Source organism: Lactuca serriola, chromosome 5 (assembly GCF_051521515.1).
Source record: "Lactuca serriola cultivar US96UC23 chromosome 5, Lser_US96UC23_V15, whole genome shotgun sequence".
NCBI lineage: Eukaryota > Viridiplantae > Streptophyta > Magnoliopsida > Asterales > Asteraceae > Lactuca > Lactuca serriola.
Window position 1 is genome coordinate 90,357,105 of NC_136412.1, and position 12,009 is coordinate 90,369,113.

Here is a 12,009-nt window from a genome sequence, read left to right on the forward strand (position 1 = left end):
TTATATAGCAATGTCTGAAACTTTCCCAAACTAAGCCCCCCAAAAAAGTACACTTTACACGACAATTAATACTTTCTAGGTCCAAAAAATGGATTCTATAATTTTTTAATCAAATATTGTACAAAATCATTATATTCTAATCTTTCATATCATGTCATGTAATCAAGTTTCAATAGAGGTGTTCATGGATGCTTGAATTTCTTCTAGTGTACGACCCTTGGTCTCTGGTACTAATTTTGCAACAAACAAAACAGTCACACAGCATATGCATGAAAACATGAAAAATGTTCCTGTGGTAGAAATAAATACATCCATCCATCAACTCCATAAGCAAGTTTTCTTGTGTGTGTGTGTGTGTGAGAGAGAGAGAGAGAGAGAGAGAGAGAGAGAGAGAGGACCTTCAGTGCTGTATTCCATGAAGAAGTTAAAAGAATATGAAACAACCCAAGAACCAAACCAGTTAACTAGTGTCACAAGGCTTCCAGCTGAGCTCTTAATATTCATAGGAAAGATCTGAAAGCAAAAATATTTAGTTATTAAAAACAACACCAATTACCATTTAAATTTTTTTTTTTGTCATGTCAATCTCAAATATTATATATATGTAAATAAGCTGAATAAAAGCCATACCTCAGACATAATGACCCATGGAATCCCTCCCATGCCCAATGAATAGGATCCTTTAAAAACCTGCTTACAATTCATCTCATAATTTAAATTCATAAATATAAAAGTTGGAAACTGAATTATAAAGCCACATAAAATTGAACTTTGATTACCAATACTCCAACAAGTGCTAAAATAGGGCTTAACCCTTTATTCTCTTGAAGGTGGTCCTGCAGGGGCAAATTAGACTTTTATTTCGTGATTTTTGGGCAAGAAAATAAAATGAATGTTGAGATTAAATCTATATTAAATAAACAAACCTGTAGGAAAAATGATGTCCCTAGAAACAAACAACCCAAGCAAGTTCCAGCAGCAGAAACCTTAAAAAAAAAAAACAATTTAATTCTAATTGTCTACATATATATATATATATATATATATATATATATATATATATATATATATATATATATATATATATATATATATATATATTGCAAACATACATACCATCAGTAGTGGTCGTCTACCCGAAACATCCATCAAAAGTACACCTAAAATGGTAAATGGAATCTGCAAGACACATTTCATTGATGATTATAAAAAGAGTAAATTACACGAATCCCCCCTGGGGTTTGGGGTAATCTGCACATTTAGTCCCTAGCTCTTTTTTTTAACTCGGATCGTCCCTGGAGTATTATTTTATCACGGGTTTTGTCTCTGTCAGACTTGAAATTACTATATTGCCCTTACCTTTTTTTTTTAAATTTTCTTATTTATAGGAGTAAGAGGGTGTTTAGGGGAAAGGGGGTGGGCTCATGTTATTTTTTAATATAAAAAAAAAATAAAAGAAATCAATAAGGGTAAATTAGTCTCTTTTTTTTCATTGATTATGGACTGAAACCAAAATAAAATCAAACAATACGGACTATCAGAGTTATACAACAAAAAGTTAGGGACTAAGCACACAGATTACCCCAAACCACAAGGACCATTTATGTAATTTACTCTTGTAAAAAAGATTGCCAAAATTAAAGATGTCAACTACTTGGGAGTATGAATAACCTGAACAAGAACCAGTGCTATTGATCCAATAGTACTTGAAAAACCTGTAAAATAACAGTATTGTTTCATCAACATATTTTTTTTAATCCAAAATCATATATCCCCATAAAAAAAATAATAAATAAAAAATAAAATAAAAAAGGCTTAACCCAAGAGCATGATCCTTACCAGCAGATATAAAAATAGAATTTGCATAAAATGCAATAGCATTGACTCCTCCAAATTGTTGTAATACCATAAGTCCAACTCCAATCTAAAATACAATTATCACAATATGAATTAAATCCTATGAAAAATAAATGATATTATTTATAAATGGAAAGACTTACAATCAGAGATTTGGCATATTCCGGTTGAAACAAATCAAAGACTCTACTTTCTGATAGCTGATCAAGTGTTTCTGTGTAATCCTGTATTATAAACAGAAAGAAAAATACATTCCCATTGATTTTTTTTAAACAAAAATAAAAAAAGTTGTTTACTCTGATTTCAGCAGCTTCTTCAGAGATTTCTGCATTCTCTCCCCTAAGTTTTTGTAGAGCATTCTCACATTCTTTCCATAAACCGATTTTTGCCTACAAAAAAGCTAGTTATAATCTTCTCTCATATGGAAAATAGAAAATTACTAACATTTTAATTTTTAAATAAAACTCACCAGCCATCTAGGAGATTCAGGGATGAAGAACAGGCCTACAACCTGTAGTACACATGGAATGCCTCCTAAATGGATATAACATAACAACTATTTTTCTGATTAAAATGTCTTCAAGATTTATAAAAACACCATTGAAGTTTATAAAAGAAATTTACCAATAAGAGCTAGCGTACGCCAATGAATAAGAATTCCAAGAAGCCACATTACAGATATTCCAATAGATATCATCAGCTGTAATAAATCATAAATGGTGCTCAATGCATTCAGTATAATGTCTTAATAGGAAGAGATCTGAACAGAAAGAAATGAAACTATTTATTGCATTTAACCAATTTGTGTTTACCTGATTAACATCTGTAAATGCTCCACGAAGATTTTTGGGTGTTATTTCTGCTATGTAAACTGGTACCTATTTGGTTATTTGAAGATGAAATCTTACAAATGTCAAAGAATAAGGAAATTAGTGTAACATCACTGAAGAATATCCTGCAATTACCACATAGGAGATAACCCCAACTCCATATCCTATTGATAGTCTTCCAGCATCAAGCAACCAAGAAGCCTGTTAAAGCAATCAGATGCATGAACTTTAGAGGACTAAATACAATAAACAGCAACACACATTCATTTATTTGTCTATTATGAATGATCACATCAAGATCTATGAAAAAAAAAAGATGAAAAAGGGGGAAGACTTGCCTCAGAATATAAAATTGCTAACCACCCGAACAAACAAAACACTTGAGATATTCCCATGGTCTGCATATCATATCATATCATATCAAATCAAATAGTAAGAGAACTAAAGAACAAGAATACAAAATAATAACAACAGCAAGTTACAGGTAAAACAAAAACAAACCATTTTCCTTCCAAATTGATCGGCTATTTTCCCACTCATAACTGCACCAACCATGGCTCCAATTGTCAATATTGAACCAAAAACTGAGTACTGCAAGTAACCATGAAAACAAGATGGAGAAGACAAAAGAAGTATAATCATAAGATTTCTGTAACCCTAAATTAGCATTGAGAAATGTGAATTTGAATCATAACATTTCCTATGAGAAGCCACACACAAGAGGAAAGCATAAGCATAAGAAACTTCACTTAAACATGTTATATGAACATATTAGTATATTACATTTTTTTTGTGACCAAAAATGACACTACCTGTTCCAAGGACATGCCAAGATCATCCATGATTCCCATCTGAGCTGGAGATGAAAAGCCAACCTGTGTATCAACCATAGATTAGTTTTCATAAGAAAAATTAACCTAATCTGTGCATTAGTAAGCTTAAAATAAGTTCCCTTTTTGAGAGTCCTATATGAACTCACAGTTTTCCTTTTCCTTTTTTGCAAATGTTCAATCCAAATTACCTTTACGTAATTATTCACTAATTCGGATGCCATTGATTTTGATCTAAAAAAAACCTTCTATCGTTAGAAGATATTTTTAGATGTAATCATCAACTAATTTTACTTATGTGTCAGCCAAACAATGTATTTTTATATTGTTAATCAACATAACAGTTGTTATGAATTCTGAAATTAACAAAAAAAGTAGCCGCAAAATTAAATATATGGACTTACTGTTGCGTATCCTATTCCATCTTATCTCACAAAATCGAAAATCCTGATGAAATCGATTGCGATACCGATGAACACATGTTGCGTATCCTATTTCATAGACTATATCTACAGAAATTCAAATAAATATAATATTGATTGCAGAAAAACTTACAGCAGAACCGTAAACGAAAGATCCACAGACAGCCACCAAAGTGCTGAACACAACCACCGCTGTCGCTGGAGAAGACGACTGATTGCTCCGACGTTTCCGACTGACGTCGGTGGTGGTAAGCAAAGAGCTATCCAGAGTACTCGGACCATCTTCTTCTTCGCTTCTACTATTCATGTCTGTTGATGGCGCGCTGACTGCCTCTCTTTCAGCCACCGGCGAAGAAAAACAGAAACTAAATCAGTAAATTTAAATAATAACCCTCAAACTATTGAAAGATTTCAATTCTAGACCCTTATAGTGGAACGGTAAGCATTTGTACTGAAACTATATATTGACATATCGAGTATGGTCGTTTTCATGATGGAAGATATTATTATAAGAGCTTCCAACCGCCGTGCATTTTTGTGTTGAAAAAACACCAATATCTAAGAACCAATTATTAATGAACCTAAAAAATATTTTAAATTTAATAAAGATAAACTTAGATTAATTGATTAATAATTCCAGTGAACGCCCTTCGTTCTTAAGCTATCCAAGTCAATTAGCTAGTAACGGGTAGCCAATACTTTTTTGTTAAATATTATGTGAGATAGCTTCTAGATTTGAAACATTTTGTTTAAATTAAATGTTAAAAGCTTGTAATGTCAAACCAAGTTTTTAAGCTTCCAAATATTATGTGTCAAACACACTCTAGCTGTTATATTTTAAACTTTGACTATAGCAACTTTAAAAATCAAAATATTTATAACACCCCAATCTTCAAATAATTTTAAATTCATCAATTGGGTTGTAATTATGTCATTTTTAGTCATTGGATTGGAAATGAGTGGCCATGGGAAGCCCTAGTGGCAAAATGGTAATTTTTGGAGCAGGAGTTGTACGTTGGACGTACATGTGAGTACGCTAAGCGTATTAGGGCGCGCATAGTACGTTGGGCGTACGTATATGTACGCATGGCGTACTAGTATCTAGGTGAAACCCTAACTTTAGGGTTTGTGGAGTATTTAAGCATCATTATGGCCTCCCCCTAATCTTTTCAGCCTCCAATTTTGGGATAGTTGTTGGCAAACCCTAACTCCTCTAGTGTGTGTGTGTGTGTGTGTATGAGTTAAGAGTGTGTTTCTTGTATGGTTGAAGGAGAAGTTAGTGCATCAAAGGGGTCAAAGAAGGAAGCAAGCTTGTAGATCTGGGATTATCATATTCTTTAGGAGCTTCAGGAGGTATAAAGCTTCTACCTTTATGTTTGGATTGTTTAGATCTTGTTTTGGTAGCTTTTTAGTGTTCTTCTTGTCCCAAAAGTCCCATTGTTAGGCATGCTTTGTTTTAGACATTTTGAGCTGTCCTTTCAGACCCTAGGAAGGGTTCTAAGTTATACAATTTGGAGTCCCTTTGGCTGGTTTGGCTTTATGTTGCTAATAGGAGGTCTTAATGGGTTAAGACCATGTAATAAGCCTTTTTTGCACGTCTAAAGTGTTAAAGTTTGAGACTTTTATGATTTGGGAGTACTTTTGAGTCATGGATCTAAAGTTGAGCTTAAGTGCTTAATCCATTAAGCACTTATAAGGATTTTAAGGCATGCGAGGGTACGCCCCGCGTACTAAGTCAACCACCTCGATGGTGGTCAATGTGAGGTGAGGTACACCCAACATACCGAAGGGGTACGCCCCACATACATGACTATTTTGGACTCCTTTGCTTTGGGCTTCGGGTATTGAGCCATCTATTGGGCTTTGATACTTGGGACCTAATGGACTATCTGGATAAGTATGTTTTGGGCTAATTAGAGGACCGGACCTTAGATAAGGCCCAATAAGGAGTTGGGCCAAGTGTGGGCCTTGAAGTAATTTGAGCCTTTTTGGATCAAGATTCAGGTTTGGTTTGCATTGGGTTGTGTTGGGCTGTCTGGGATTTTATGGTTTGGGCGTTTGGCTTGCTGGATCTTCTTAAGTGAAGGCTATGAAAGGAATTAGGGTCAATTTGGAAAATTGGGACATAATCGGACTTAAGGAGTTTATTTTTGATGATTGGGCCTTGGCTTTGGGCCATGCTTGAGGAAGGGTAAAAAGGTCTTTTACCCTGAATTGGACTCATAGTATGAGTCAGTGGCTAGATGTTGATGGATTGATATTTTTGTAACTATTAGCATGCGTGTGATAGTGGATCTGCAGTCAGAGATTATTCATGGAATCAGTTGTTGATGGGGTGTTGTCTTGATGCTGGCGGTTTGGGGATCTGGCAGCCATGTATCGTCTGTGTATTCAGTAGTGCGAGGTGAGTTTTCCTCACTGTACTTATGGGTCGAAGGCACCAATACGGGACATGTTAGATTACTATCCTGGTTTATCTTATAATTGAGTGTTGTTATGATCTGTTAGACCGGTATCCTGGTAGGTAGGATGTTGTTATGTTGTTATGATTTGTTAAATCAGTATCCTGACAGATATGATGATGACATGCTTAGTGATTTGTAAGATCTACCTGTTTGTCTATTGACTGGTTATGTGTTTAATTGTTATATATATATGTCGACATGTGTGTGTGTGGTTGGGTTGAGGCGGTCCTGCTGTGTGCTGAAGGCTAACAGACCCAAGGCAGCCTGGATAAATTGAAGGCCTACGAGGCGGTCCAGTCAGGCCGAAGGCCTGACGAGCGGTCCGGATACCAATTGAAGGCTAATAATCATCGTTTAGCATTCTAAGTTTAAGTCTAGAAATTTCCTAAAATTCCTAGTTCGCTTAAACTAATGCTCTGATACCAACTGTGACATCCCCAATTTCACGGTCAGAAAAGACTAATTTGTTCATGGTTATTCAAATCAGAGTATTTATTTTCAAAAGAATAATAGTGAAAAATTTGTTCCCAAAAACATGACAATATCATTATCAAAGCATTTCCAAATGTATTTTTATTTATATTTAAAAACTTTTTTAATCCAATCTCAAAGCTATTTAAACATAATAGAGGTCAATACATATCACCGGAAGGCAACCGGGCAGCAATTTATTATGGTCAATACAACAACATACGCATAAACGTAATATTACATGCCTTACAACAATTTATTATTCTAATGGCCTATTTTCTTTTAAATCTATCGTCAGATTTAAGCCCATCACACTTGTGCTCTTACGCTGCTACTTGTGATACAAAGAAACTAAGTGGGTCAGGCTTGCGAGCCTGGTGAGCACATAGGGTTTTCAATCCACAATAATAATATTTAAATTCTTTTAAATATAAACACACCACACCAAATAAATTACCTGATTATCGTTCCTGTTATTTTCACTCTGTGACCCTAAAATGATGACCACAAGGAACCTATCCTAAAGGATCTTTATAGTAACGGGTAGACAATATCACTCCGGGATACTTGAGGAATATATGTTAACAAGGCAACCATGGGGGGATAGAGTACACCGAATGAACACACGCCTACAAGTTGCGAGCCTGCTAGTGTTTCCACCAGACTGTCTAGAATAGTCTGTGGTCATCATCTATACTCTGATTGATGACAATTCACCAATGACATGTCGGTACTGTAACACCGCGAAAATTTACAAACAATTTTAACTTTTCCAAAAGCAAATCATATTCATTAAATTATTACAAAAAGGTTTTCAATTCATTTATTATCAGAGTATCCCAGAAACATCAACATAAATCTGAGGAATGGTACGATCACGCCTTCGCCTTGCCACGATCTCCTGACCTGAAACAATACACTGAAACTGTAAGCCCGAAAGCTTAGTGAGTTACCCCCAAAATACCAACCACAATACCACACACATATCATAACATATCATAAATAGAACAACCATGCATATCGAGTCTACAGTGTGACTGGTCCGCCTGCACCAAGCCTTTAGTCCACCTGGTCCACTCTCTCTCCGAGTCTACAGTATGACTGGTCCGCCCGCTCCGGGCCTTCAGTCCACCTGGTCCACTCTCTGAGTCTACAATATGACTGGTCCGCCCGCATCGGGCCTTTAGTCTGTCTGGTCCACTCTCCTAGCCTCGGCACGTCTAATCCGCCCTCTTGGGGCCTTTAGCCTATTCGGACCGCTCGTTGGGTCATCGGTCTAACCGGTCTGCCCTGGGTATGTTAGCCTACATCACAAAGCAGGACCCGCCTCAACCCAACCCTAGTCCAACAACCATGTGCACATAAACATATAATCATATAACATCTCATAACTAATCAAACCGATCCAACATATCACATAACATAGAAACATCCTAACCAGGATACCGACCTAACCGGTCACTAGCATAACATCATCCTATATACCAGGATACCGACCTTAACCAGGTCTCTAACATAGCATCATCCTATATACTAGGATACCGACCTTAACCAGGTCTCTAACATACACCATCCTAACTACCAGGATGCAAACATAGCAAAGCAATAACATAACAAACCATACCCGGACTTCCATCCGATAAAGGGCCGGCCTTGGTGCCGTAGACCCTGTCAGTATAGTGAGGATAACTCACCTGCAACTGCCGACTTGAAGAAATAAGATCACGCTGCTCCGACAACCAGCACAAACTCCACCACTGAACATTACCAATTAACCAAATCCAATAAACACCAATAATTACCAAAATACCCTTGGAAGTCAAACTGGTCAACCCTTGGTCCAAGTCAAAGTCCTCGGTCAAAGTCAACCTTCCTGGTTGACCCTACTCGCCGAGTCCACCCGTCGACTCGTCGAATTCCCATACTCAAAACTCCCATATCACGACTCAACTCGTCGAGTCGCCCCAAGACTCGTTGAGTTCAACAATCTCTGAGTCCTATCCTGCTCAACTCACCGAGTCGTCCCTCGACTCACCGATTCACAGCTCAACCAGAAAGGTTAGGGTTCCACGACCAGACTCGCCGAGTCCAAGGCAATCTTCAACAGACTCGCCGAGTTGTTCTTCCAACTCGCCGAGTCCACCCGTGACATCTTCATTCAGACAATCACAGGCTATTCCATTGCTTCCAATACATAGATCTGGACTCTTAGGGATAAATTCACATGTAAAGTTTCCAACTTTACGTGCATGCAAGGCTCAACAAGCTCTAATCAAGCTAAAATGAAGGTTTAAGGCAAGGACACTCTCAATCAAGCCCCAAAGCTATCACTTTCCAGATTCATGAGTCAAGACCAATCTAGATCTGTAGTAGCAACCCCATATCTGAACCCAATACTCGAAAAGAGGCTCATATATGACAATTTGGCCGTAAAACTTCATCCATGAACAATCTAAGCACAACAAAGTCAAGGCAACAACTTTTTACCTTCAATCTGATGCCAACAAGCAAGGAAATCAGATCCACTTTGCTCCTCTATGATCCCACCAACTCTTGCTTCAAGTATCCTTCTTCTCCAAGCTCCAAAACACACTTAAATCCTTCTCACTCTCAAATTAGGGTTTGAAATCGATGGGGAAAGCTTATGGACATCAAAGGGAGTGCTAAAGAGGCTGGGGTGGGGCTTGAGGTTCCTTATATAGGGTGCAAACCCTAAAAATTAGGGTTTTCTTATTCCAGCACCGACTCGCCGAGTCTAGCCTTCGACTCGCCGAGTCGGGTCGCTTATTCACGCGATCCACACGCGACTCAACTAGCCGAGTTACCTTTCCAACCCGCCGAGTCCAGACCTCCATTTACACTTTACACCCCCGATCCCTTGCTTTTCAACTTGGGATGTTACAATTCTCCCCCACTTAAATTAGGCTTCGTCCTCGAAGCCTGCTGCAGCACCCCCTTCCGGATAACACTCCCGCACCGCAACCACTAATCTCACACTGACTCTGGTTTCTCCAATACTGCTATCAGATTCCTAAAAAAACCCAACTTTTTCCTCACAGAGTCATGACAACTGCTTCAAGACGACCACCGGCTTCTTTCTTTGATAACCATACTTATCAACCAATGATCACCCGCTGATCGACAAACTGCTATCCCTGGCGTTACTTCTCTCGGAATCACTGCTAGGACTCACCCCGCTTCCTTTCTGAATCCAACTCTTCCTCCCTGCATTGACAATATGATACGTCCTACAGCTCCTAAGCAGCTCCCATGAGCTCCCTTCTACACTTCCCTACTCATATTGTACCTGATCCAACATCCTTGGGCCGGAAAAACCCAACTCACTGACGATACCTCCATACATCCCCAGAATGAATTACCACTACAAACATAACCTCCTGCTCACAACCATACCGAAAATTCAAGGCTTCATCCTTGCATCCCTTCCGAACTCCTCTGGTTCTACACCACCGAAAATTCTTCCGCAACCTCAACAGACACCCAATCCGGATGTGCTTCCATACCACTGGCACAATCACAATGCTCAACAACCATAGTTAAAATACTCTCAGTCATCCATTCTCACTACTGCTTTCACTTTCGTGAACCAACACTCCCTCCTGGAGTTACATACCTTTCCCTTTCCTTATCCAAGCAAGTCTACTTGAACACCTTGTTACTTCAACAAGTGCCACGGTGCTCACACCCCACTCTACACTATTCCCTTGTAGAGTAATCGCTAATCCATGCATCACACACACTCTGAATCTGCTCGCAAGGACTCTCGGGTCCATGCACTGCCTTCCACTAACATGATCAATACCCGGGGCCAGACCTACTGTTTGCTATTGCATCGCAACATACTCAATCCATCTCATCATATAGATCTATCAACATATACAGAGTCTTCAGCATGACTGGATCGCTTTACCAGGCCATCAGCCAATCTGGACCACTCTCAGAACCTTCAGCATGTCTGGACCACCCTCCAGGGCCTTCAGCCTGTCTGGACCGTTCTCCGAGCCTTCGGCCTGATAAGTACGCCCACCGGCCTTCAGTCTCCCTGGACCGCTCAGACTATCATACATCATCCTGAACTATCCTTCCTGGGAATCTCTCCCGAACATACTGTTCTAGCCCTCTAGGGGTTCCGAACTCTAACTCCATTCCATCTACTCAGATCCTGACCTAATCCTAGGCCTCACAACAACCAATCACCTTTTCAGAAAACCTTGTTCTGTACCCCACCCCAATTTCCTGTCACTTACTCATACCAGTCCACACTCTTGGCTGACTGAAACACTACTGAATCCCAAACAGCTAATCAACCTCTAATGCTTTTCGATCCTCCTGAGAATTTTCCAATTCTCCCCACTTAGAGCACTGACTACCAACCACCGGTGACTCAACCGGCATAGATCAATCATCCCTACTCAACATACTCCTCTTATCCATGAACTGATTTCCTCTTAAACGAGCAACCTCCACAAAATCATTTCCCGGCATCGCACATCACGAACTCTAAGAGAGTTCGACTCTCCTATGAACACTTCTCAAATAGCAATTCCTATACCCGACAACAAGACCATACAACCAAATTTTGACCATCAATCCCTTGAATGCTAACCGCCTACAATTCCTAGTTACTAACAATCCCAACCAAACCATGAAACATGCATAACGGCGGATAAAATACAACACTACATAAATAACTAGATAACCAGACAACAACGAAACGAAAGCATACCCACAACTGCATCCGACTCTGCCCTGACCTCCTCTGCTGTGAGCTAAAAAGCGCGCCCCTGAGCCCTCGGAGGCTCCGCTCCACCCTGACCCCCGCCAATGATCCTCAAAGTGGCCGGTGTTGGAGCCTGCACCGGTCTGGAAACAAGCTGTGGACAGTTGGCCCTCAAGTGACCAACCTGATGGCAAAGATAACAAATCCTCAAATCCTAAACCAGGGCTGACTGACGGCAATCCCTCGCGTAATGCCCCTCTATCCCACACTTGCGGCACGCACCACCAAACCTACAAACTCCGATATGACCCTTCCCACACTTCTCATAAGTGGGGCTACCCTGACCTCCCAACCTGAAATCAACGGTCTTGGACTGTTTCGGCGCCGGCTGCG

General features: G+C 39.3%; 1 protein-coding gene across 3 annotated transcripts; it reads right to left on the reverse strand.

The window, feature by feature from the left end:
• On the reverse strand, positions 1 to 4,385 carry LOC145052761 (sugar transporter ERD6-like 5). Of its 3 annotated transcripts, XM_079000635.1 has the most exons (19): positions 4,073 to 4,208; positions 3,922 to 3,964; positions 3,500 to 3,562; positions 3,189 to 3,278; positions 3,026 to 3,085; positions 2,823 to 2,888; positions 2,670 to 2,735; positions 2,482 to 2,557; positions 2,327 to 2,391; positions 2,154 to 2,246; positions 2,001 to 2,081; positions 1,840 to 1,924; positions 1,672 to 1,715; positions 1,117 to 1,179; positions 927 to 986; positions 780 to 836; positions 631 to 690; positions 399 to 513; positions 1 to 290 (listed from the first exon to the last, which is right to left on the reverse strand). In XM_079000635.1, exons 3-19 carry the CDS (start codon positions 3,536 to 3,538, stop codon positions 163 to 165), a joined length of 1,248 nt encoding a protein of 415 aa, XP_078856761.1. In that variant the 5' UTR covers positions 3,539 to 3,562; positions 3,922 to 3,964; positions 4,073 to 4,208; the 3' UTR covers positions 1 to 162. The 3 variants fall into 3 exon arrangements, with proteins under 3 accessions (XP_078856761.1, XP_078856760.1, XP_078856759.1); XM_079000634.1 differs by lacking the exon at positions 3,922 to 3,964 and having other exon boundaries at positions 4,073 to 4,380; XM_079000633.1 differs by lacking the exon at positions 3,922 to 3,964 and having other exon boundaries at positions 2,001 to 2,246; positions 4,073 to 4,385.
• Between the last annotated feature and the right edge of the window lie 7,624 nt (positions 4,386 to 12,009).

Coding starts and splice junctions, on each gene's coding strand:
- LOC145052761 (XM_079000633.1), bottom strand. CDS start 4,246: ATGAATAGTAGAAGCGAAGAAGAAGATGGTCCGAGTACTCTGGATAGC. Junction 2,736..2,822: donor TTGGGGTTATCTCCTATGTG/GTAATTGCAGGA, acceptor ATAACCAAATAG/GTACCAGTTTACATAGCAGA. Junction 1,925..2,000: donor AATATGCCAAATCTCTGATT/GTAAGTCTTTCC, acceptor ATTGTATTTTAG/ATTGGAGTTGGACTTATGGT.